The 25784-nt window shown below is 39.0% G+C and overlaps 2 protein-coding genes across 3 annotated transcripts; one reads left to right on the top strand and one right to left on the bottom strand.

Moving 5' to 3' along the window:
- Positions 1 to 828: 828 nt before the first annotated feature.
- On the bottom strand, positions 829 to 19488 carry ttc13 (tetratricopeptide repeat domain 13). 2 transcript variants are annotated; one of them, XM_058613449.1, is made up of 23 exons: positions 19065 to 19488; positions 18396 to 18490; positions 17977 to 18052; positions 17831 to 17901; positions 17681 to 17746; positions 16251 to 16343; positions 14264 to 14380; positions 14053 to 14163; positions 13594 to 13676; positions 13346 to 13487; positions 13062 to 13236; positions 12510 to 12666; positions 12037 to 12167; positions 11812 to 11944; positions 10971 to 11063; positions 10765 to 10848; positions 9762 to 9846; positions 9247 to 9353; positions 8164 to 8299; positions 7024 to 7103; positions 5261 to 5339; positions 4982 to 5061; positions 829 to 3036 (listed from the first exon to the last, which is right to left on the bottom strand). In XM_058613449.1, the coding sequence occupies exons 1-23, from the start codon at positions 19231 to 19233 to the stop codon at positions 2922 to 2924; spliced, it is 2478 nt and encodes an 825-aa protein (XP_058469432.1). In that variant the 5' UTR covers positions 19234 to 19488; the 3' UTR covers positions 829 to 2921. The 2 variants fall into 2 exon arrangements, with proteins under 2 accessions (XP_058469432.1, XP_058469431.1); XM_058613448.1 differs by having other exon boundaries at positions 9247 to 9356; positions 19065 to 19487.
- Positions 19489 to 20793: 1305 nt separating this feature from the next.
- Positions 20794 to 25025, top strand: arv1 (ARV1 homolog, fatty acid homeostasis modulator). Its single transcript, XM_058613450.1, has 5 exons — positions 20794 to 20962; positions 21304 to 21423; positions 21506 to 21659; positions 22665 to 22889; positions 23800 to 25025. The coding sequence occupies exons 1-5, from the start codon at positions 20867 to 20869 to the stop codon at positions 23937 to 23939; spliced, it is 735 nt and encodes a 244-aa protein (XP_058469433.1). The 5' UTR covers positions 20794 to 20866; the 3' UTR covers positions 23940 to 25025.
- The last annotated feature ends 759 nt before the right edge of the window (positions 25026 to 25784 follow it).

Raw genomic sequence — 25784 nt, 5'->3', positions numbered from 1 at the left:
TGACTTTTTGCCATTCAACAGTGAGCAGTGTTATCCTTACAAAGCAGAAAACTGAGTTTAAGGTTTCCCCACAACTTCAAAAAATACATTTACTGTATTTAATAATACAATACTGTCATAAAGCAGCAAAGAAGCCAATAAATACTCATATTTTAGCAGTAGAATTCACATTTTTATTTGTTATATGAAAATACTTTGTAATTAATGTGCCTTTTTAGCTTCTTAAATGTGAATATTTTCTGGTTTCTTTGCTCGACATAACAAGAAACATGAAACCTGACTAAATTAGGTTTGTGAACAAAACAATTAATACTACAGTAATAAAACATCATGTTTTGTATAGTAAAACATACATAGTGTTGCTGAAATCTTAATTTAATATAGTTTCCTCTCACAGAAGAAAAACAAAAGTATTTTTATTTACTCACAACTTACTTGTTTTTCTTCGTCCTCCGTAGACTTTCCTGACAAAAACAAGTTTCCAAAAGAAAACAAAACAAGTTTGACAGTTTGATTTAATCATTAACCAGTTTTATTGACTGCTGAACATTGATTCACTTATTCATTTAAAATAAAATAATAAAAAAAACAAATAAAAAAATCCAACAACCCCTCCTTCAAGTTTCAAGCTTTAAGATCAAGAGTCAAACGGTGACTCAGTGATATGACGGTAAGGAAAAAGTGACATGGCGAAAAAACAATGAGCAATATTGGGACATTCAGTGATGATGATTTATTTTAAAGGCAGCCAAAACTCTCCCCCAAGAAATGTTTTGTTCAAGTGACTCAGCACTTTTTTCTTTTTATCTTTACCTGCCGACTCGTTAGTTTGCACCAGCGTAGCTTCAATATCGGACACTTTGACGAGCATGTAAACGTTAAAAATAGATAATTCCACCAGGCCAGATTTAATCAACAGTATCAGGAATATTTTGTATACATTCAAATTGTGTTATATTGCTAAATGAAAAGTCTCCGTGAGAATTTTCAATGCTTCTTCATACGATTTCTGCTCCATATTCATATTTTTACGACACTGACTCGGCCTCAGATAAAAAAAAATTATTTTCTCCCAAAAATATTGCTTCGTACAAACAAACAGAGAAGAATCAGGAGATTTAATTCTGTGGCTTCTTTCTTGAAATAAAATGTTCAAATTTTAAAATGTAAAATGTGGGAATGGCAGTAAATTTAAAAACAAACAATTTTAATAAAAGTGAAAGGTTTGTGTGTAAATGAGCATAAAATGATTAGTTTTTTTTTTATTTGTTACTGCTCCTTTACCTCTTTCTTTTCATAAACTCTACGTAAATATAGCTCCGTTTTAATTTAAATTGCCAGGATAATCTGTCATTTTCTTCGCTTTCTGTCGTTTAAATGCGTATATTTAACAGAAAATATGTCAAACATAAGCAAGAAATTGTCCTACAATGACATTTTTGCCTCAAAAGCGAGGAAAAATTAAACCTGACATGTTTCATATGTTTTTGTGGATTTATTACTTGTTTTCTGATCTTTCAAGTAAAGAAGCAACAAATAAATCTCCCGATTGTTCTCTAAAATCTCTGACAGCCGATTTAAAGTTTAACTTAGTTTACACCGAGCCAATCATTGGTCACGTTAAAATAAACAGGGTTCAGCGACCTTTAAAAGAGAAGTCATTACTTCATGTGAGCGCTGAGGAAACAAAATAACAAAACAAGAGACAGCTTCAAGTTTCCCGTGAGCAATAAAAAAAAAAAGAAAGAAAAAAAAAAGCCCTGAAGGTTTAGTTTCATATATTTTAATAATCCCTGAACGCTCTCTCTGATGATAATCTGGGCTGTGTGTGTGAGCACAACACTGGTTAATTTAAAAAAAAAAACAAAAAAAAAAAACTCATGTTAAGAAATGAAGGCGCGACATTCAAACTAAAAGGGATTGTGTCTCGTCTGTGATTGTTCATGACGACGGCTCGTGAGATTAATCTTTGTGCTTTGTGTTTGAGGACGATGAAGCAGAGAGAGACAGAGAAAGGGAGGACAGAACCAGGTCTGCAGCCCAAAAAAAATCCTGCTTTAATCTTCTCTGTCATCTTTCAAAAAGAGCCCAACTGTGGAAAAACAAAGATTTCACGTCAAAGCTGCCCCAAAAAATACCTCACAGATTAAATTTTCAGCTCTGTTTGCGTAGTTTTGTATATATATACATATACATATATATATATACTTTAAATTACATGTAAAAAAACCAAAATGATATTAGCTTTTGACAGATATGGGTGTAAATTAGTCACTATATTTGGCAAAAGGTGACTCTTCTCACATTTTTGTGGTGATTTGGGTCACGATAGTTTGCCATCTTCTAAAAGTGAGTGTCCACACAGCATCCAAACTGCTGCAGCAGAGAGCAGAGATTAGTTTTCACTTAAAAATAATCTGATTTCCGCCTTTTAAATGCTTTTTTTAGTCATGTATATACTATATGGACATGTATATACTATATGTATATACTATATATTTATGTCCTAGTCTTCAGTGCATTCATAGACTGCATTAAATATCAACTTTAGAAAGAAATGTCTCGCCAACTGCAGCTTTTTTTTGGACTTTACAGGGAAAAAAATATACTTAAAACAATTTAAGTTGACTGAGAGATGACAGAGAAGAAAACAGGAAGTGTTTTTTTGAAAACCAAATAATGCTTATTATTAAGAGCAAAGGCCTCTTCTGTCTTTAAGTTTTATTTGAGGATTTTCTTTAAGTTAACATAAAAACAAAGGACATTAATGAAGAGATGAGACCAGCTTTGTTTGGGGGTTACAGAAGAAGAAGAAGACAGTCCTGTAGTTCTGTCCAGTGGAGAAAATTATTATTATTGTTGTTGTTATTATCTTTTAAGACTTCCCTGAACCGACATGTGTCTCACGTGTGGAAGTTTTGTTAAGATTTCTTTGGACAGTGTGAGAATGAGTCTGTATTGAGAACCTCGATCATCGTCCTGGTCGACGGGAAAGTCTCTGCTACAGACGGAAGACTCTGGTACCAGCTCGGTAAACTGCACACGAACAAGAACAAAGAAGAGAACGTTAAGGTAAGGTAAGGTGAAAATTAAGTCGGGGTTGAGTGAGGTAAGGCAGCGTGGGGAGGGCGTAGTACATAAAGTAAAAGTTCAACTAAAGTATAACATGAAATGAAAACAGTAGAGTTTTGTTTAATATAGTAAAAGATTAACTAGAGTTTAAGTTAAGTACAGTTAAAATATAGTAAAGTATTTCAGTGATATTAGAGTAAAGTTGAAGTAAAGCACAGTAACCATGCAAAGGTGATGTAAATTACAGTACAGTAAGAGTTAAAGTGCAGTTTAAAGGGGACATATTATGCAAAATCAACTTTTTAACCATTTTAATACTTATATTTGGGACTCTGGAGGCCCTACCAGTCACCAAAGTGTGGAAAAAGAATACTCTGTCATGTTTTCGTGGTTCCCCTTAGTGTAAGTATAGGCGATAAAACACTCGATGTTGAATTCCCTGCGCTTATGACGGCAGCATGCGCATTTCACCGCAAATGTTACCGCCCCACCAGTAAGTTTACCTCGAGAGCTCCACCTTAGCTCCACCTTGTCCCTGCGAGAGTGCAGGCGAGGGAGGAAGAGCGGTATTATGTCAACGCGGAGGGACAAGTGTGCTGTTGGTGGCTGCACAGTGGAGCACAGTGTTTTACACAAACTTCCAGCCTCAGAGGATTTTATATATGAAGCTAATGTTCCGGATAAAGTCAGCAAACGTGTGTTCGCACCACTTCGCATCAGACTGCGGCCAGCGGTCGCCGTATTTAGTCAGCGAACGTATTTCACCGACGTACAAACACACACATTTTTAAGAAAAGGTCAAATAGAGCTCATAACTGATCATTCTGACACGTCCTAATTAAAAATATTTGTTCAGTACGTCCTCCATGACCGGAGCACAGACTCAGTCTGATACAGTCACATACAGCGGCCGTTTATGCTGCTCGCCACTGGCGATCAGCGGTGCTGCACTCTCTGTGAAAATCAGTTAAAAAGACGGCACCGCTGATCGCCAGCGGCGAACGGTGAGCTGCCTAAACTGGCGCTGTATGTGTGAGTGCCGTCACAGGAACAGACCTCCGACACATGGATACATAGGGACAGCAAAGCTGATCGCCACCACTGATCGCCAGCGGCGAGCGGCGAGCTGCCTAAACTGATCGCCAGCTCCGGAGCATACAGTCACCGGTCTGATACAGCGCCAGTTTATTCAGCTCACCGCACGCTGCTGGCGATCAGCGGTGGCAATTAGCTGTGCTGTCCCTAAGTGTTTTTAACTGATTTACAGTTCGGCACTGTTCGGCTCGATCCTTATGTAGGACGTCTCTTCCTGTGACGGCACTCTCGCTGTTTTCTGCGCACGCTGCCATGTTGATATTGTCAGAGAACTAGTGGAGGGAGGGGGAGACGAGAAGCAGCTGAGCGAGTGAGCGCTGTAAAGAGGACAAATCAGAAACCCCCTGGAAGAAGTGGGTGTGTGTTTGCCTGTGTCTCATTTGCATATAAAGGGACCATGCACGAAAACCGAGCGTTCTGAAAGGGGCGGGTTTAGCAGGGTTATTGAACTGCTATTGTGCTTCATCCTTATGGTATTTTGACCAAAGCATGTCACTGACATGTTCATTAGGACACCAGGGAACTATTTTAATGGGGGAAATAAGGTGTAATATGTCCCCTTTAAGTTGTGGAAAGTGGAATTTTTAAGTACAGTAAGAGTTTAAGTAAAGTTAAAAGAAGAAACAAAATGGTAAAAGTTAAAGCAAAGTACAGTAAGCGCTTATTAAACTTATTAAACTAAAGTAGAAACAGTACGCTACAAATATAAGTAAAGTTTAGGTAAACGTCGGTACAATCAAAGTTTAAGTGAAGTACAGTTAATGTTAAACTTAAGTAGAGTAAAGTTAAGTAAAGTAAAGTAAAGTGAACCAACCTTTTAAGATTCATCCAGCCCTTTGCTGTTTTACTGAAGCTGTCAGGACTGGGCGTGGTCATGGCTTCAAAATCCACCAGCTGGAAAAAAAAAAAACAAAAAAAAAACACAAAATATTTTGTTAGTCTGACTAAATCCAGACGTAAAACATCACGTCCACATGAAAACGTAGTAAATATTAAGGCTCACCGATTAAAGTAGCACTAAAACACCAGTGCGGGGAGAACGTGGCGACTCCACACAGAACGTGGAATTTGCAGCATGTTTAAAATCTTTTACCTTTCCTTTAGGAATCCGGCCGACGACCTCTTTGCCACTGGCCATCAGTGCGCCCATCACAACCGAGTAAGCCACCACACTGAGGAGAAACACACCATAAAGAGCACTTTAGCGTCATAATGTTACACTCGTGGTAGAAAATGTTGCTTTTGTGAGCGTGAATGAAACTTAGATGTGCACAATTTTAAATACAATATTGCAAAGGCTAAAACTTAAGTAAAATACAGTAAACGTTAAGCTAAAAGAACGGCGTTAGGTAACGGCGTTATTTTTTCAGTAACGGGGTAATCTAACTAATTACTTTTCCCGTTGTTACAACGCCGTTAACGTTACTGGACGTAAATCCCAACGCACCCCTGGCTCACAGCTAGTGAGGAGGCGGGTTAATAACGAGGTAAGCGATTATGATTGACCAAGGCAGAGTCACGTTTATACGCGACACACACACACACACACACACACACACACACACACACACACACACAACAGCTAAACAGAGAATCGATGAAGCAGCAGAGATGGCGAGTCAGGACTCCGATGTAAAGTTGGCATTTTCATTGTTTGTGGCGATAGAATCACTTCTTCAAGTTCATTGTGATCAATGGCAAAAACGTACATGTAATGTGTACATTATGTCCCGGAGCAACAACTTTGTCGACATCCGTTGTAAGCAATTCTAATTTAATGAAGCATCTCACAATGGCACACGCATCTACAAAGTTAGTTGCCAAAAACACAGATTATTGAGAGTTTGATTTATTTCATTAGGAATAAGACTACAGAGCTAAACAGACTTTTTTGTTGTGTAAAAGTTTACTTTTGTTGTCTCAGGTTGAGAGAGTTTGATTTAATTTGCTAGAGTTAAATGCACTTTATATGGTGTAACTGTTTACTTTTCTTACAAAGATAATACTTGAAGTGCAGGACAAACATCTTGCTGTCTGTCGACGTGCAATAAATATAGAAAGTTATGTACAAACACCTGTCTGTTCTACTCATTTCAACTGAAAAAATCCAAATTCTTTGACATATAGCAACCTTTTTTTTTAACAGTAACGCAAATAGTTACTTTCCCTGGTAACGAGTTACTTTTATTATAGAGTAATTCAGTTACTAACTCAGTTACTTTTTGGAACAAGTAGTGAGTAACTATAACTAATTACTTTTTTTGAGTACAATACAGTTAAGTACAGCTAAAATAAAGTTGAAAGTTTGAGTGATGTACAATACAGAAACATTTCAAGTAAAGTTGAAGTCACAACATTTCCTCTTGCCACAATTAATAATAAAATGTTTGCAAAAAAAAATATGAAATATGAAGATTTGCCGTTATTTTAGTCATAAAACTCTACACAAACAAATTATACAGGGGTATAAGAAGTCTATTGGGTCATACTAGTTTGCCATCATTAAAAAGTGTAGAATGTTTGTGAAACACTGGTCTAAACCAATGTCTATATATTATAAAAGATTAAAAACAGATAAATAAGATGCCAATTTAAAAAAAGAAAACTGTCAAATCTGGGTTATTTTATATTTTTCACATGTCCTTGAGTTAAAACTGTCGTAACACTGCAAATGTCCCCATCCTACTAATAAAAAATGTACTTTATCATCCCTGTTTCATGGTGTATTTAGACTACAGACACCTATATCTGATCATAAAGCATATGCTATCTCTGTAACATCTTTGCCTTTGTGTCTCTCGTTGTTGAATCGAGAGAGAGGTAAATGTGTAACGTTACACTGTGTGTGTACTGTACCTGGATCCTCTGGAGAGAGGCATGAGGTTGCAGAAATAATAAATCAAGGAGAGGACGAGGTTGCACAAGGCGTCTGCATCCTGGCGGGAGGAAAGAGGAGAGTCAATCAGCAGTCAACAACAGGCTTCGGTTACATGTTCACCCAGACGGGGTGAAAAGGCATCGAGGGCACCAGACATAATGAAACTGTGTCTAGAGTAAGAAGAACGTGTTCCAGGGATGCGTTTCACATGACAGTGGATCTCCTCGTCCTTTTAATGACAAAAGATGAAAGAAAATGTTGGGTTTCAGTATCACTGAGAACAACAAGGGCTGGACAGTTGCCAGCACAAGAAACAATCATAAAAGCAGCTAGAAAATCTCATCTTATACAAATATTTCAAACCACTTCCAGAGAATACATTCCACCCTCTATGAAACTGGAACCAGAAAGAAGAGAAAAAAGGATTTCAGGTGCAAAATGATACGTTATTTTACTGTTGTCACAAAGAACAATTGTCCCCATTTGTTATGCTGCGTTCCAGTTGCATTTCCAATTCCATTGGAACTCGGAATTGTGTTAATCTTTATCTATTTAATAATTAGAAAGTGAAACATGACAATGATTTACTGTGAACCAAAGCGTTTGTACGGCGGCAATGGTAGGAAGCCCAAATATGGGCATTTTTCATGTGTCCTTGAGTAAAAACTGTCATAACACTGCAAATTTCCCCATAATACTAGTAAAAAATGTACTTTATCATCCCTGATTCATTGTGTATTTAGACTATAGACACCTATCTGATCATAAAGCATAAGCCATCTCTGTAACCTATAGGACAGATAAAGGTAAAAGTGGCAGCGTTTGTACGGCGGCAGCTATTGTAGGATTCAGGAGTCAGAAAAAATTCAGAGTTCTGACTTAAATAAAATAGAGAAGAATCTATATTTTCCAAAACAAACCTCAAAATTGTTTCTTCATAAAAACCCAATTTCTCAAAGATATTTGAAGCTCAACAGTGAAAAACAGTCAATCCTGATATTTTACAAACTGGAAACCTAAGAAAATACTGTTAATTTTCTTTTTTTTCCGGCTCATACTCAGTCAAAACCTATTATCTTTCCATTCTCTAATGAAGCGGCGCGTTGAAGACGTCTTACCCCGAGTTCAGTGGACAGCATTAAAGCTTTTCCTTTGGCAGTGATGTCTTTATAAATGGACTCTATCTCTGACTGGTACTGCTGCGTGCGCTCTTCTGTCGTCTGAGTCTCCACGGAGAACAACATGTTGCCCACCCTGTGACACGGAAAACACAACACTAAATGTAAAAGACAATTTGGCACAGAATAATGTCCATTGCTTGTAATGTGAGTCGATGTCAACATTTGTGCCACATTTTGAAATGGCTATCTCAAGGAATTACACATTTACAAAACGGTTTTCTAACATCGTAGTGCCTTTGAGCAACAATGTCTCTTCAATGCATCCTTAAAGCTGTAGTGCGTAACTTATAAATATCAAGAAATGTCCATTACCATTGAAACACAACTCTCTCCGTCTTTCTCAGTATTGTATTGTTTAGACCTTGTGTCGCCCCAGTGTTGTTCCCTTGCTGCACACAGGAAGTGATTTGTCTTGTTTTTTTAAAAAACAGAATCAACAGCCACATTGAGCGAGTAAAGCAAGACGGCTGCAGGTCGGTGTATGAGTGAAAACTAAGGGGTGGAAATCGTTGTGATATTATCGCGATATTGCAAAATCACCTATTTGCAATGTTCTCACACCACAGCTTCAGTGAGAGAGTTTTTTTTTTTTTAAGTTAAATGTTTATTTGTAACTTCAGCAAAAAACAAAATGACATGCTAACAAAATATCGCAATATTTCACTGTATCAACCCGTGAAAACACAAAACCAGCACCCACAGATGCTAAAATGATAAATGCCTCTTGACCCCACCCACCCCTGTGCTGCCTCTGTATACACATAAACGCTCCCGCTGTCAAGGTTCGATAGTTTTGCTTGCACTACTATCACTGCAGCTTTAAGTCCACGTGAAGGTTTGGAGCAAAGTATTAAGAACTTCCCGTGAAGGTGGTCCGGAGACATTGCCGTCACAAAATCAAACATGACCATGACCTTCGAGCACGAAAATCAAGTGAACTAAATTTGACATTTTAACGCAGAAAAGAATTGATCACCAGCTGGAAAAAGACATAACAGTCATAAAAGCTATTCTTCTTGCCTGTCTCCAGTGATGGTGATGGTGAAGCCGTCGTACTCTTTCCCATGATCCTTCATGCTCGGCACCTTGGAGTTGACCGTGAAGCCATCTCTGGTTTTACTGTTGAACTGCTTCAAGAAATAAACAGACACGCACACAAACAACATCAAGGGGCGTGCGTGTGTGTATAGACAATTTTGTTTGCCGCTTCACAACTTATTAACAATTATAGAGATTTAAAGGTCCAGAGCGTCATGATTAAGAGGGTTTACTGGAAGGTCGGCACTGCACGCAGCCTTGGCAGGTGACAGACGTTTCTTGTATTCATTGATAGATAAGTATGTTTTTCAATGTGTAAAATGGCTTTAAAATAAAAATATTTTGCTTCTCATAACCTTAAAAATAAGCCTTTTAAATGTTTTTTCGACAACAAACCAGTCAATCCGCACTCTCACCATTAGATGTCACTAAATCGTACACAGTTGACCTTTAATCCTCTTTGAATCATTTTGAGTCGTGTATTTTCTCCCATTTACCTTCATTATCGGCAAAAGGTCTTCTACTTTGTTGACGTTCTCGAGAGCCTGGCGGACCTCGAGTAAACCTCTGGGGTTGTAGGCTCTGTCAGAGATTAGAGGGAAATGCCGCGTTTGTTAAAGAAGAGGAAAACATTACACAGAGAAAGAAATATCAACATATACAGTAACAGTGAGATACTTGCGCAACACTTTCATAGACAATAAATAAAGGCCCAAGGAAAAAGGGTCTATGGGAGGCAAAGGAGTTATAACAAGCACAAAAAGATCTGTGTGTTGATTAAACTGTGCATTCATTTGGATATATATATATATATATATATATATATATATATACATACATGTATATATATATATATATACGTATATATAAATATATATGTATAAATATATATATATATATATATATATATATATATATACACACATATACATATATATATATATATATATATATACATACATACATATATATATATATATATAAGGCCTATATAAAACGTTTGGGAAACTTAAAATCATTACGACGTTGCTGTTTTAATTCACATTCTATTACAGAGTCAGATTAAATTTGACCAATTTGTTTTATTTATTTATTAGATTTTTTCCGGAGCTTTTACTCATAAAACGTTGCAGTGAATGGCTTTTATTTTCTTTGAAGGTTGTTATGGGCATGAGACTTGTGTCTCAAATCCACTGTCTGATTATTGAATAACATTTATCTCTGGAAACTGTATGTTTTTGGGTGAAGTGGCCCTTTAAATCCATTTTGAACATGTTTGTGGGCCCATCAGAATAATAGGACAATGAGGTTATGTCATTTTGATGTGAAAATGGATGATAAAACTCAGCTAAACCTGAGCGGACAAGTTTTTCAGGTCCTGCATTTTTGGAAATGTTGGCTCAGGTGTAACGCGCTGATTTGTCACAGTATTTGAGGTGATTTCAGGATTTCTCTGAATCCATTTTTTAATGAGGGGGAAAGTAAGCGAGAGTACGTTACCCATGGTACACCAGTATTCTGTCTTTGATAAAGTCGAGGATGTTGTCAAAGTATGCCAGGTATCTGATGTTTATAATCTGTCCCCTGAGGAAACAGAGAGAGACAGAGAGAGAAAGAACCTGAAGAAACTTGCACAGAATCAAGGGAACATGGAAATTCAAGAGGCCTTAAGGGACTCGGGAGAGTGTCTGCCACCATCGTCTTACCTGATGAGATTGATATGATTGTTGAAGCCACGACTGAGACTCCTGGCAGGCATCTGGTCTAACCAGAGGACCGGCTGATCTGGATCTGCGATCCTACGAAACATTTACTTTGTTATATTTTTGTGCATTGTCTGTTGAGTTCATAACACAATAACGACAAAAGAGACTGTGTAGTGGCTAATTTACCTTTTTCTTATTGGCTTTCCCATAGGAAAACAGATTAGAAATGGCTTCAATATCAGCTCTAATTTATAATTTCTAAGGCTGTTGCAGCATGGCGAACTGATAATTATTAGATACAAACATCTGTCTTCTCTTTATTCCCTTCAAAACCCTCACGTTTTTGGTTATTTCCAGGAGATGATCACGATTCCGTGGCTGCCCTGGAACGTGTCTTGGATGATGGAGAGACACTAATGTTCATGTATTTTCATTTTTTGGTAATTGTTGTTCTCATTCAGCCAAGCCAAAGTTATAGTCAGGGAAACTCTAGACTGGATTTTATGAGTCAGTAAATATTATCTTTATTAAAACGCAGCCTAAGTTTAGTTATTTAACTTTTTCTCTCCACTTCTCCTTGTAATTATCTTCCCAGATGAGTTTCCTTCCTCTATGATTCTAAAGAGTTTTCTGCACAGGTCATTGTCTGGGTTCAAGTACTTTTACTGCTTACATGTACGCCATGTGATCTGTAACAACTTTTATTATGTCAACAGGACTTCCCTGGTTCAATAAAGATGAAATATGAGATCTTAGCCCATCAAACTGTTGCATATTCTGAATATGTGACATTTATGGTGTCTTTTTTTGGGCAGGAAAAAGGGACACAAAAAGCTCTCACCTCCTCCATTTAACAGCTATGTCAAACATGTCCCTCCACTGCATTTGCCGCGTCTTGCCGTTCACTCGCACTTTGGAGTTGCTCCACGTGCGATGCATGGCCTGCATGACCTCCAGAGTTGCTAAACCCATTGCTAAATACAAGGGAAAAAAAACACTCTTATTTATGTTATAAATACATGAATGATTCTTTTATACAGGACTACAGGATGTGTCAGCGGTAAACCTCTGTGTATTCTCTTGTTGGGCAGGAACCCGGGAGTGTCGTACTGCATCAGCGCCCCCAGGTGGTCGGCTGTGCATATCAGTTTCTGCACCTCGCTGCTGTAGCTGTCAAAGATCTGAGGCAGCACGTCCCTGAGAACCACACAGACAGAGAGAGAGGGAGAGAAGAGGAAGAATCGACATGTCAAACCTCTGAAACACTGTTTCAAAGATTTCTGACAGAAGAATAAAAACAGATCCTGGGGGAAAAAAGTGCCGTATAGAAAAGACCACAGGTGCTCGCTTTCAACCACAAAACACAGTCTGCCTCAACTATGAGCTCATAAAATCAGCCACCAACTGCAGCTCAGGAAATGAGGCTGGTGGTGACACTTGGGGTGAAGTGTAGGACACAACGCCGGCACTGTAGTTTTTTTAAATATTTCATGAGTAAAGGGCTTTAAAAAAAAGAATTAAAATAAAGATTAGACGTACTTGATATGTGGCTGCAGGCCGGGCTGCTCCTCGTAGTCTTCAATGAGGAAAGGCAGGTTCTTGGCCCAGTGGTTCTTGAAGTTGCCCGGTAAATCCTGGTCCACGTTGTACTCGGCCACAGCGATGTCCAGGTGGGAGTGCAGGTAGCGCGAGTATTCTGGGAGAAAAATATAAGGAGATAAGAGCGGTAATAATAATAATAAACAACCACCATTTTCAAAGTTCGTATTTCTCTATTTTAAATGACACTTAAAAACATGTAGCGCAGAAAGTAAGACATCATTTTAGTTTATCCTGGGTATCATGCCCTCATTTCAAATAACTGTTGAATATTTTTGGTAATTTATATGAGCATGATTACAGTTACAGCTCCACGTGGTATTTTGTAAACACAAACAGCGTAGCAACATGTCTACAGTTAAAATTAAACCGCAGAATTAGGCATAATAAGTGGCTACAGCATTACCTCTGATGAATTACACTATGTTTTCCTACCAAAAAGAAGCAACACAATGGCGTTCAGATGCGTGAAAGTTTATTATTATTACCAACCTCGGAGGTATTTCACTTTGAGGTATTCAGAGCTGGCCTTCTGACCCAGCAGCGGATCGTTGAGCATGACTTTAGTCTGAGCTTTGATGCCCTCGTAGAACTGCCCCATGGCCACGTGACTCAACCCCTTCATGTACTGACACACCTCGTTATAGGGCTCCAGCTGAAGACACCTCTGAAGAAGGGAGAAGAAAGAAGGGCACGACGGCCAGAGGAGAGTGAGGATTTTCATGGACATTCATGAGGATGTGGTGGATGAACCATATTTACTGTATTCCTCCTACCTTGAAGCTGCCGATGGCCGCCTGCAGCGAGCCGTGGTGGTAGAGCATCATGCCTCGCAGCTGGAGAGACTGGATGTGGTTCTGGTTCAACAGGAGGGCTTTCTGGAAGCTGTCCATTGCTGACTCAAAATCCCCCAACTCTCTGCGTGGGAGAAGACAGAAGACAGCCAAAGATCGTCGTTTTACAGATGGAGATATACACAAAATAAACAGAGGAATCAAGTCAAAGAAACAAGACTACTCTGTACCTGTAAGCTTGTCCGAGGCTCTTATACGCATCTATGAAGTCAGCCTTCAACTTTAACGCTTCTTTGAATGTCTCGATGGCTTCCTGGTGACAAAAAAAAAAAGTTAACAGAAACTTTCCTTCTAATAATTGAAACATGAATTGTTAAAGACCCACTGTGTAGTTACGAGTGTTTATAGGCAGTGATTGAATAAACTACCAACACGTATGTGTGTAGAAGTGTATAATCCTTTAATAAAATCATTATTTTTTGGTGTTTGTGGGCTTGGAATAAACCACTGTGTCTGCCATTTCGACAGCATTGCGTGTCACGTGTTGAGGAGGAAGTTTCCTGGTCTGCGAGTGCTGCCACAGTTCCCTAACACACTTGAAATGAAGTGTGTGAAGATGAAAATGAAGATGAAAATGAAGGAGTCCACACTGGACCTTTAAATTCCTTGATTTTGATATGAAATCCCACCTTGAGCATTCCTCGGTGGAAGAAGGTGAGGCCCTTGTACAGCATGGCGATGGGTTGACTCTTCTTCAGCTCCAAAGACTGCTGAAAGTCTTCCATAGCTGCCACGTAGTCCTGGCGGGAGGTGTGACACAGAGCTCGGTCACAGCACACGCATGCAGACAGATAACGGTGTATTCACTCCACATACACTGTATACATCGCATCAACAAACCTCGGAGATGAAAAGCAGCGTTCCTCTGTGTCTGTAGAGTCGAGCCGACGGCTGCAGCTGGATGGCTTTGGTCAGATCGCCCAGAGCCTCGCTGATACGACCCAGAGGAGACAGGATCTGCAACACACAGATTCAAACAGAGACGTTTGCTTGACTTAGATCGCGTTTGGACGAGAATTGCAAGGAGATATCGGTAGAAATGGGACAGATATGTCGCTCAGAAGAGCTTCTTCCACCTGAATATACCGCGGTCAGACACCACCCTCACCTTGAATGTTCTTTGTGTCTACTTTGACTTTGTTTGGACAAGAAAAGATGACGAATGGGTGATGTTTTACTCGCTAAACCAAATTTGAAACTTTCCTATTACTGTCATTCTTTGTGTGCTTTATGTTTGTCTTATTTTCCTAAATAGGGAAATCTTTCTTTTTTTCGCCATTAAAGGAACCCAAATCCGTGCACACCTAAGATGATCACCAACCAAGGTTTTGGAGAACAGAGAAGAAGGGCGCTGGAGCGATGAGTTAACATGGAAGATAGACAGACATCCAACTTGGCGGCTACCAAAGAGCAGCAAGTTGCCTGTTGCTTCCATTTTAAGTGACTTTCTCTGTGGAGTTCCCCTGCTCTCTTGAATAACCTCTGTCTTTGTTCAATCACCATCCAAGGACGGAATGTGGCGAGTTCCTGATTGGTTCTTTACTGGAAAGGATACTCACTACCTGTTTCTTGCTGCCAGCCTTGAATTTAGCACAGCTGCTACATCTTATCACCCCACAAAAATCACAGGATTTTTTAACAAAGATCAGGAATTTCCTCGACAGCGAGGACACGGTGAGAACATGACATGATCAACATTTTATCTTAAACTGACTAAAAACGTTTGCTTTAATTAAATTTTGGTGAGATTTTTCAGCCCTAGTAATATATCAGGCTGCAGCTAATGATTATTTTCATAATCGATTAATCTGGCGATTATTTTCTCAATTATCTGAGTAAAAATGTTGCTAACTGTTTCTCAAACTTGGTAATAATGATGTTATCAAACATCTTGTTTAGTCCACAAACCATAATGACTCAGTTTGAATGATTTCTTTGTTCTATGGAGCAAAGAAACCAGGAAAATTCACATTTAAGAAGCTGAAAAATCAGAGAAAGTGCTTTAAATCCTTAAAAAAGTCTAAATAGTTGACGTTTAATTTAGTAATGGATTAATAGTTAGTTTCAGCCTTAATATACGATCATTTACAATTATTTACTCATATTAAATTAAATCCTGTCTTTCCTATTGTTTCACAGTTTTTCTCCCTGTAACCTGAGAATAAATTAGTGCTGCCTTCACAATAATGTTCCTGTTGCTCTAGTTTCAGGTTTATATTTCATTTCCCCTCCCCGAGCGATGCTCAATTGTGCAGCATTTCCTTTCAGAGACGGGTGAATATTCTTTCAACAGGAAAAGGCGGAGGAGGTGTTAAAGAAATAAAACCTTTAAGAAAAACATTTAGGATGGATGGACCAAACACTCAAGGATGGATTTAAATCTTAAAAGCTTCCTAACTTAACTGGATACTTTAACTTATCCATAGGTCAGGAAGAGGTCAGTACGCAAATGAACCATTATCGGCATCTGTGAATTTAAACCCTGAACTCTAGCCAAAAATAGGGTCTCTCTCTTCATATTTTTTACTCTTTACAACATTACGACCTCCATTTACATCATTCAACTGTGACAAATGACGTTATCAAGATGTTTAGTAACGCTCTAAACATAAACTTGATCATAATCCACTCATAATCAATGATCGCAAATGAGAGAAATTGGAAAATCAAATCAATCTGATGGTTTTATTGGCTCATCTAGATCCACTGCGGGAGCCAAGAATTGGAGACCATACAGAGACGATTGTTTATTAAAAAGTTAGACTGGGGCATTAAAATGGTTTTATATGATAATAGAAGAATTTCACAGAGGGTCAGAAGAACTTACCTCTGCTCTCTGTTCGTAAACCTCGGGCCAGTTTGGCTCCAGCGTGATGACCCTGTTCAGCTCGTACAAAGCCAAGTCAGCGTTCTTTATATCCTGGCAGGAGACAGAGAAGAGGGAAGCAGTTACAAAATGTTGTTGACATCCAAGTCAGCAGCAGCAAGAATGCCTCCATCTAACTTTCTTACTGAAAGAAACTCTGCTGTTACTGCAGATTCCTGACTGAGTCACTGTGGCTGACACTTAAATGTCAGAAATCCTTTATTATTTATTACCTTTTTACATTTATCTTACGTTATCTTCTATCTGGGATCAAAAACTGTCAAATACTGTTTTTTTTGTTTACAAATAAAAATCAATCAATAAATAAATAAAGACAGAGGCAGAACTTCAGTGCCTTCAACAGATGATTTGTTTCTGAGACATCGCCCAACAGAGACCTTTTTTTCATCATAATGAAGTGCACTTGTAGGAAGGAGTCTAAAAATACTTTTGTCAGAATCACTCTGTTTTTACGACACTGCTGATGCTCTTATGACCTCATGAACCAACGAGAAAGGCATGTTGACAAGGAGGGCAAATGTTTTTCATCAAGCTTGCTGAGAAGACAGTAAGTCTACATGTTGAGATAACTCTCACTATGCCATCTTTTTTGTTCCGTTTTCAAATGACAAGGAAAAACCAAAACAAAGATACCCAAAACAAATGAAAACAACTGAAAACGAAGGAAATTGATGGAATGCAGCAACTACACACACAGGTGTGAAAGAGGCCTAAACATATTGTGTGTACAAACTAGTGGTGGGAATCACAGGGAACCTCTCGATATGATATGATACGCTCCACATGGTCGACGATGCCAATAATATCGCGATATGACGACTCCGCGATAATCAACATAGTGCGAGACAATCATGTACACGATATGTGTCTAACTGAAGAAAACAACACGTTAACGAGAAAAGTTAAAAGTGCAGGATTTCTCAATTTATTCACAACATAGAGAACAAAGTGCATAAAGTCTATGTATTGAACGTGGATGGAGCATCTCTTAACGTAATAAAAGGCGAGTGGGTTCAACACGGACAGAATTTAGACTATTTAAACTAAACATGGCTGACTCTGTGGTTGTGTAGCTGTGTGTTCAGCCACACAATATTTATTCAAAGATATAAGGCACAAAAAACAAAAGAGACGGGTTAGGATATCCCTCTGTAAACTCCCTTTTTTTCAGCCAGGTAACTTCCACCCAGAATTGCCCTCATTTATTAGAGCAACGTCGCCGTGACGAGACATGAAGTAGCAACGTCTGGCAGGGACTGTTTACTTTAGAGCACCTTCATTTGTGACTTAAAATATTGATATTTGCCAAATCAATATAATTTAAGCTAAACCCTGCAGTTTGTGTTATATTGTACAATACAATCACTCACCTGAAGACTTTTCTTCCCGTAGGCTATCCCTCTCCCATAAATGGCACTGACCAGCTCTGGGTCTCCCTGCAAACACAAGATTGGGTTTTATTTCTAGGGAAAATAACGACATTCAACATACGTGACATAGTGAATATTTTGAGGACTCACTTGCAGTAAGAGCGAGAAGTGTTTGATGGCCTCATCATAAAGGCCGTTGCCTATCAGAACGTAGCCTATAGCTGCAAAAGAAGGACAGAGAAACTTTACCCAAAATGACATAACTCACGTGTAATAAACTGATCTCTTTAACTTACCGAGTTCTTCGTTTGTGTTGTGGTTGACTACGGGGAAGGGGATTTTTTTCTGTTCTATAAACAACTTGGCCTGATTCTGTAAAAGATACAGAGAAAAAAAAACCACAACAACACCTCAGTCAGATAAAAATTGAGAAACATGCACGAGGGAACTGCCCAGAGAGGAAACTCAAAACATGTGAATCAAGTGACAATATGAAAGAATACTGGTATTTAAATTTGATTCAGATTCTTATTAACATACTGTAACACAGATAGTAAGTAGTAGATATACTCTACTATAAATTGTATTCTTCTCTTTTAATACTTTAGCTTTTTGTAGTTAAGTGAAGTGCTGTAATGAAACCCAGTTTCCTGTGAGGATCAATGATTTCATCATCTTAATGTTTACGTGTACATGCAATAAGAGAGGATCTCACCAGGATTTTCTCTGCGTTCAGCGAGAAGACCGACTCACAGGGCGGGTTACTTCCCTCCTCGCAGTCTGGATCTTCTAACTGTAGAATTGAAGACTCTGAAAAGGCAAAAAGAGTTGAAGCGTTATTCACAGGACGTTCTTCACACAAACAGAGCCCTCGTTCTTCAAGCCGATAGCTTCACACTATGACATATCTCATAAAATTTTAAATAAAACAGCAATATTTTGCCAAGAACTTGTGCAATTAACTCATTTTTATGATTAATTGTGTGACATTTAATGTGGTAATTAGCAATACCTACTGATAAATAAAAAAATTTAAAAAACGTTTTATCGCGATATTTTCTTTTTTGGCCACATCGTCCAGTCTCACTCTAAATACACAGGTATAGAAATATTCATTGGAGTATATAGACATATTATAATATCCTCATTGTACAACCTTTTACTTTTAAATCCAATTTAACCTCCACGAGAGCTTCAGATTAAGGCGATAATCTCCTCTGGGCTGTCAGAGCCTGTTGACATTAGCAGGAATGACTTTGTTATTATTAGCTTCTGTACGCGCTAGCTTTCACACGGTGAAGCTAGTAGCCGCCGGGTAGTGACAGTTGTAGCAGGGGGAGGAGGACGTGGCAAAGGTAACAGCGGAGAGACGAGGGCACTTTACCGCAGTCGGCCGCGTACTCTTCCCACTCGGACAGCGAGCTGCATCCCTGCTTGTGGAGGTCGCTGTTGAACAGCGTCAGCGTGGAGAAGAACTCGGTGGAGAGGGCGACTCGGCTCAGGCAGAGCAGCGAGAGCGCCGCAACAACCACAGCCCGGCTAACAGGGGCCATGTTGTTGCTCTACGTGGGTGACGTCACGCCGGCCACAGAGCACGGAAGCGCTGCTGCAAAACTGAACAGACGAGGGCGAGCTGCGCGCGAGCCAGCGGTTACCATTAAAACCAGACTGGAATAGACGACACTACAAGACCCGGCATGCACTACGGCTGTCAAACCGGTCTTTCCGACGTCACGTTTTCCAGATCAGACAATAGAATGAGACGTTTCCGTTTGTCCTTTCATATTAAAATCTTAGACGCCTGCCTGATCCATTTCCCCCCCTAGGGAGTTGGCTTTATATAAGGTTGCATCACAGCCCCCTTCTTCTCTTTCCTTTAGTCATCAGTGCTTTTTAATTACTCAATATTATGATTATTTAAAAAAAATATTTGTACAGTTATTCATTTAACGTCTTTTTTCGTTAGTATCATATATTAGTTGTCTATTTCATGTTTTTTTATTAACTTAAAGATTAAAAACTAATCGTATTTATTTATTTATGGAAATATTTTTAAGTTTCTATTAGTTATTTTTAAAAAAGGTAGTTATATGTACTGCCTTTAGAAGTGCTCGTTATTATATTATGTCTAATTGTTTCATATATTTTACATTCACAGATGTGAAAATGCATGTTTATTATTTATTACCTTCGTCTTTACTGTCTTTGATGTTGACATTGTCAATTTCTCCACTGCGGGACTAATAAAGGATTATCTTATCTTCTCCTTGTCGTCCATGCAGTAAATGTACTAGGTTTTGGAGTAATAAGTGTTAGATTTATGAAATTGAAATAGATTTTTAGGTTGGTGGTTGAGTAGTCAATTGTACCTCTAAATTTAATTGTGGAAGAACGCTTTGCTGTTTGAAGAATGTCGTTTTTGTCAGGCTTCCTTCTTCTGAACGATGATAGGTGATGAGTTGATGAGGCAGGAAAAGACCTCACTGACACAGGACTTGTACTGAACAAAGGGATTTTATTTAGTTACAAGTCAGGCGTCAGAACCAAGCCGCCACAGCAGCTTGGGAGAATGTGCTCCTGCCGAATCTCCGAACAATTCTGCCTCAGAAAAGCAAAACCAACACTATATAGATTCTCTAACACTCCTATTTGCAGGCATCACATGTTTTGACCCCCGCCTTTCTCCTTTTTCTATAATACAACAACTTGGAAAACAAGTTGGGTCCAGATATACCATACTGCCCCATGATCTTTAAATTGGACAATATCACCATTTAGTCAAACAAGAGACATCTATATTTCCTAACTAACCATATCCAAGACAGACCCTCAAGCTTCCTGTCCTATACAGGATGCCTATTGTACAACGTATGGTCTGACTTGTCATGTGTCCAAGAGACCTTCTTGTCTCATATTTACTTATTAATGTCAATCTTTAATACATTTAAGCATTAAACATTAGCTGTGTTAATGTGTTCTTCTTAGTTCATATACTTCAAGAACATCACATACATCGCAAACGGAACATTATTTTCACAACTTCTCATCAAAGAACACATCTTGACTTTTATTTTGAAGGGCTGACTTTAAGAAACCGTAATACTTCCGGTTAGATGGTCTCACATAGTAGGAGTAGTTTCCTCGTTTCTCTTCGTGTTTGTTTACCTTCCCAGACTTGAGCAAATAATGGATAAGGGTGGCTTTAGGTGTGTTGAATGCAGCGAGAACGCACCGGAGCTGCACCGAGATTACAGCAACGGGATTTTAAAGATAACTATATGCGTAAGTTGTAACTCTTTTTTTACGTCTTTTGTCCAACGTTTCCGGCTCGAATGAGAGTGCTAGCTACGGAGGCTCACTGCTGTTCTCTGAAACTAAATTATTTGTGTAACTATATGAAGATCATTGGTCAGTTAACGTGTAATATGTTGTTCCCATAGACATGTAGCATTAGAACGTGTTCTAACTGAATGTGGTGCCTGAGTTTATGAACTAGGAATTATTTGGATGATCCCTTTAATCTACCTTGTCAGTATCACCCCTAGCAACCACACGTGTTATATAGATGTAGGTTTAAAGGATGTCCTCTCTACCTGTGTGTGTGTGTGTGTGTGTCTCTGCAGCAGTCCTGTCAAAAGCCTGTGGACAAATACATCGAGTACGATCCTGTCATCATCCTCATCGATGCCCTTTTGTGTAAGACCCAGGCTTTTAGGCACATTCTCTTCAACACAAGCTTAAATGTAAGTATTACTTCAGGTATGTTTACATATCATCACATGGGGCCGGTAGCATTTTAAGACATTGTTCTCCACCTCCTTGCAGATCCACTGGAAGTTGTGTGTGTTCTGCCTGCTGTGCGAGGCTTATCTCCGCTGGTCTCTGCTCCCCGGCTCCGAGCAAAGCACTGACCCCGCTGACATCATCAGATACACCAAGGAGTGGGAGTTCTACGGCATGTTTGGACTGGCCGCCCTCGGTAAAAGATAGATAATGTTGTTTTGTGTCCGATACGATACAGTCTTTTACCTCTTTTAAGCTGAATTAGCTGTAAATATCACATCTTGTGTGTGACGGACGTCTCTCTTTACACCATTTTGTCTTTGTAAAGTGAAGCATTTATGTGTATAATCATATCGGATTTTACTTTTTTAAATTTACAATATCAGATCGAGTAATTTTGGCTAGTTTTGGACCGATACTGAGTATTGTGTCCTCATTGGACCGATACAGAGTATTGTACCAGACCGATACTGACTATTGTATCGACCAATATTGATACTGAGTATCTTTATCCTCATATCGGACTGATAGGGTATATTGCATTGAACCAATATTGATACTGAGTATCTGTATCCTCATATCGGACCGATACGGAATATTGCATTGAACCAATATTGATACTGAGTATCTGTATCCTCATATCGGACCGATACGGAATATTGCATTGAACCAATATTGATACTGAGTATCTGTATCTCATATTGGACCGATACGGAATATTGCATTGAACCAATATTGATACTGAGTATCTGTATCCTCATATCGGACCGATACGGAATATTGCATTGAACCAATATTGATACTGAGTATCTTTATCCTCATATCGGACCGATACGGAATATTGCATTGAACCAATATTGATACTGAGTATCTGTATCCTCATATCGGACCGATACGGAATATTGCATTGAACCAATATTGATACTGAGTATCTGTATCTCATATTGGACCGATACGGAATATTGCATTGAACCAATATTGATACTGAGTATCTGTATCCTCATATCGGAGTGATACGGAATATTGCATTGAACCAATATTGATACTGAGTATCTGTATCCTAATATTGGACCGGTACAATATTGGAGTATTGTATCAGACCGATACTGAGATACCGATACAACCAGAGATCAATCATGTGTCTGTGTTGTTTTGTGAAGTCAGACTGTGATTCTGTCTTTGTGTGTTGTTGCGCCTGCAGAGCTGTTGGCGTTCTGCGGCAGTGTCCTTTTCTTCCTCTGGGTGGCAGTAGCTCGTCTGCGGGGCGGCACCCTGGAGTTCAGCCTCCTCGTCAGAGCGCTGCTGCTCTCCTGCTACGGAAAATGCCTCCTCATCCCCGCCGTCATCTGGGAGCACGACTACTCCCCGCTGTGTCTGGGCCTCATCAAACTGTTTGTGCTCACCTCAAACTCACAGGCGATCAGAGGTAAGAGAACATGTCACACGGCCTCTGTCGCAAAGTCACAGAACAGCTTGGACCTTTGTGAGTCACCGGGGACGTTACTGGTCCGGGAAAACTAAGTCCTCCTTTTGTTTGAAATTCCTCCTGCTTCTGTGCTGCAGACCACAGAGACCCAGACTTTGAAGATAAATGTGTTACAGCACAGGAAAAATATGTTTCTTTATTTCTCCCGCTGCAGCAGCAGCAGCAGCAGCAGCAGCATTGGCAACAATAGTCTGCTCATTGTTCTTGGCAGCTCATCTGTGAACAACAAACAACGAGATGCTGCTGAGTGATTTATGGTCTGCTGCTCTGTTTCATATTAATGAAGAACTAATGAGAGTAGAACTGATGCCAAGTGCAGTGAACAGGCAAATATGTCCTAAAACCACAGATTTAGTGTCTGTCCCTTAAAAGTGTCTCTTCAATGAATGGTCCAAAAAAAGCTTAAAAAATGGACATCAAGTAAGATGAATACTCTACTTTCCCAAGAAGTTGTGACTCGAAATAAAAGTGGTTAAACAACTTAAAATGAGTAAAAAACACCTTAAAATACATAAGGAACAAATAAGAACGACAACAAAGTCTAAAAGATAGGTGCAAAGCAAATATTTCTAAAAAAAACTTAAATGAAGGTAAAAAAACCCCAAAAAAAGTAGGCCTTTTATTTGTCTAAAATCACATCACAGCACTTACAGTGTAGTTCACATTTACAGCTAGACATCATAGTTATAGTATGAGGCTGATTTTCCAGCTGCTTTGTTCCCAAATGTCAAAACACCGTCATTAAAAGCACAGTAAAACACTTGTACATTCAAAAAGGATAAACGCTTCTTTAATGTGTTTATCTTCCTTCTCTCCTCTCCTCTCCTCTCTCTGTGTGGGTGTCGCACAGTGATCCTGAACAGCAGTCGCCGTGTGTCGCTGATGGCCGTGGGTCTGGGTCTGCTGTCGGAGACCTGCGTCGCTCAGCTGTGTAAAAAGCTTCCGTGGAGCATCCAGGACACGTTGACGTTAACCTCTGCTCCGTCGTAACGCTACGATTAAGTCTCTTATCTGATGAGGACACGGACACGTGAGTGAGGACACTTACCAGTGCTGGGCTGAAAAACAGTGTTAACTGAAGGAGAGACGATATGGGTGTGCCGTCATTTTGGATTGAAAATGGGTTTAAAGCACTAGTGTGTAACTTCTTTTCTGTTCTAGCACGACTCGGCCAGACAGTCGCGTCAATTTCCTTTACTTCGTAGTTCCGAAACTGCCGTCACATGGTTTTATATACGCGACACAAACACACCAACTAGCGACTTGTAAAGCAGTTGTTTTTCAGTGTAACTGAATCATTAGAATCTGTTGATTTTAAAAAGATTTCTTTACAGAATCGTTCAGTACTTCCTGCCCGACTGAACTGAAATACCACCATCAGCTGGTTTTTCAAATGAAGAGTAAACTGTGTGTGTTTTAATTCACATTCTATGACAGAGTTTGGATTAAATTTGACCCGTTTTCTTAAATCTTTTTTATTTTTTCCAGATCTTTTATTCTTAAAACTTGTCATAAATGACAGAAACAAAGTGAGGAGCTGTTTTTTTGTCAGTTTCATTTATTATTTTCTTTCAATCCCAACTTTATGTTGTGGGAATGACAAGTGGCCCTTTTAAAAGTGAATGTTTTCTGCTTTCTTTGCTCCGTATCACAGAGAAAAAACATTAAAACTGAATTATTTGAGGCTTGTGGTCAAAACAAGACATTTGAGAACATAATTTCTGACATTTGTCAAACGCCGCTCGACATTTTCTGACATTTTATGGATCAAACGGTTACTCCATTGTAAAAATATTCATTCATTTATGATATTATGCAATTATGAATGATCACAAATTATTTATAAATGTCATACTTGAAAAAAAAGAGTTTTGTATCGCAGAGACTAAGAGTATTTTGTGAGTTTTATTTTCTGCCTTTTTTTTGAACGTTGAAAGACGGCAAAAATATTTAAAAAGGGTGTAGGACACTGTGATGAATTATGTGCGACAGACTTGTTGTCAAGCGAGTTTCCAGATTGACGCAACGCGTGTGCAATATAAAAAAGAGAGAATAAAAAGTTTATATTTAAACATACAGCTGTTGTTCAGGTTTGTGTGTGGTTTATTTACTTTGTACATGCTGTACGCGTGTGTGTTTGTGTCTTCTACACGTTACTACACGTCTGTGAATAGTTGAGGAGACAGCACATGGATGTGGAATGTGTCCTCGCCCTGGGTGGATCTGTCCCTGAGTCTCTGTGGAGCGTCTACGTGCACAAATGTCATTTAAAAAAGTAGTTGGTGGGTAAACAAAATGAAGAAAAGTGATGATATCTCAAGCTTAAATTGATGTAAATGATGTTTAATTCAAAATGTCAGTGCTGTGACAGGGTTTGGTCAAATTACTGTGGCATGCAGGGTTTTAATCTAATCAGATTTACAGAAACGGTCGCTCAACAGTCCTTTACAGAGTCTAGATTCAAATCTCACAACCTCTGACGTCAGAGCAAAGTCTCTCACAGCTGCTTTCATGTTATTCTGATAACTGAGTTCAGTTCAGAGAGAGAGAGAGAGCGTGATGTGCACCTTGGATTTGCGCGCTAGGTCAAGATTATGTTAATCTGCTCTAATCTGCCAACAGACGCACAGATCGGCAGCAAACGAGTCCAGAGAACTGAGAGAGAGAGAGAGCAGTGTCACGTGGCTGCACATGATGCAAGAAAATATATCAAAACTAATGTTATTTGTGTCATTGTATGGTTTGGAATATTGGATGGTTAGGTAAAACTAAAATATTAAAAACTATAAGATTGTAAAAAAGGGTAGCATTGGATAATTAATAACAAATATATAA

Source organism: Solea solea, chromosome 17 (assembly GCF_958295425.1).
Source record: "Solea solea chromosome 17, fSolSol10.1, whole genome shotgun sequence".
NCBI lineage: Eukaryota > Metazoa > Chordata > Actinopteri > Pleuronectiformes > Soleidae > Solea > Solea solea.
Note: the sequence above shows the minus strand (reverse complement) of the source record. Positions and strands in the feature narration are given on the sequence as shown.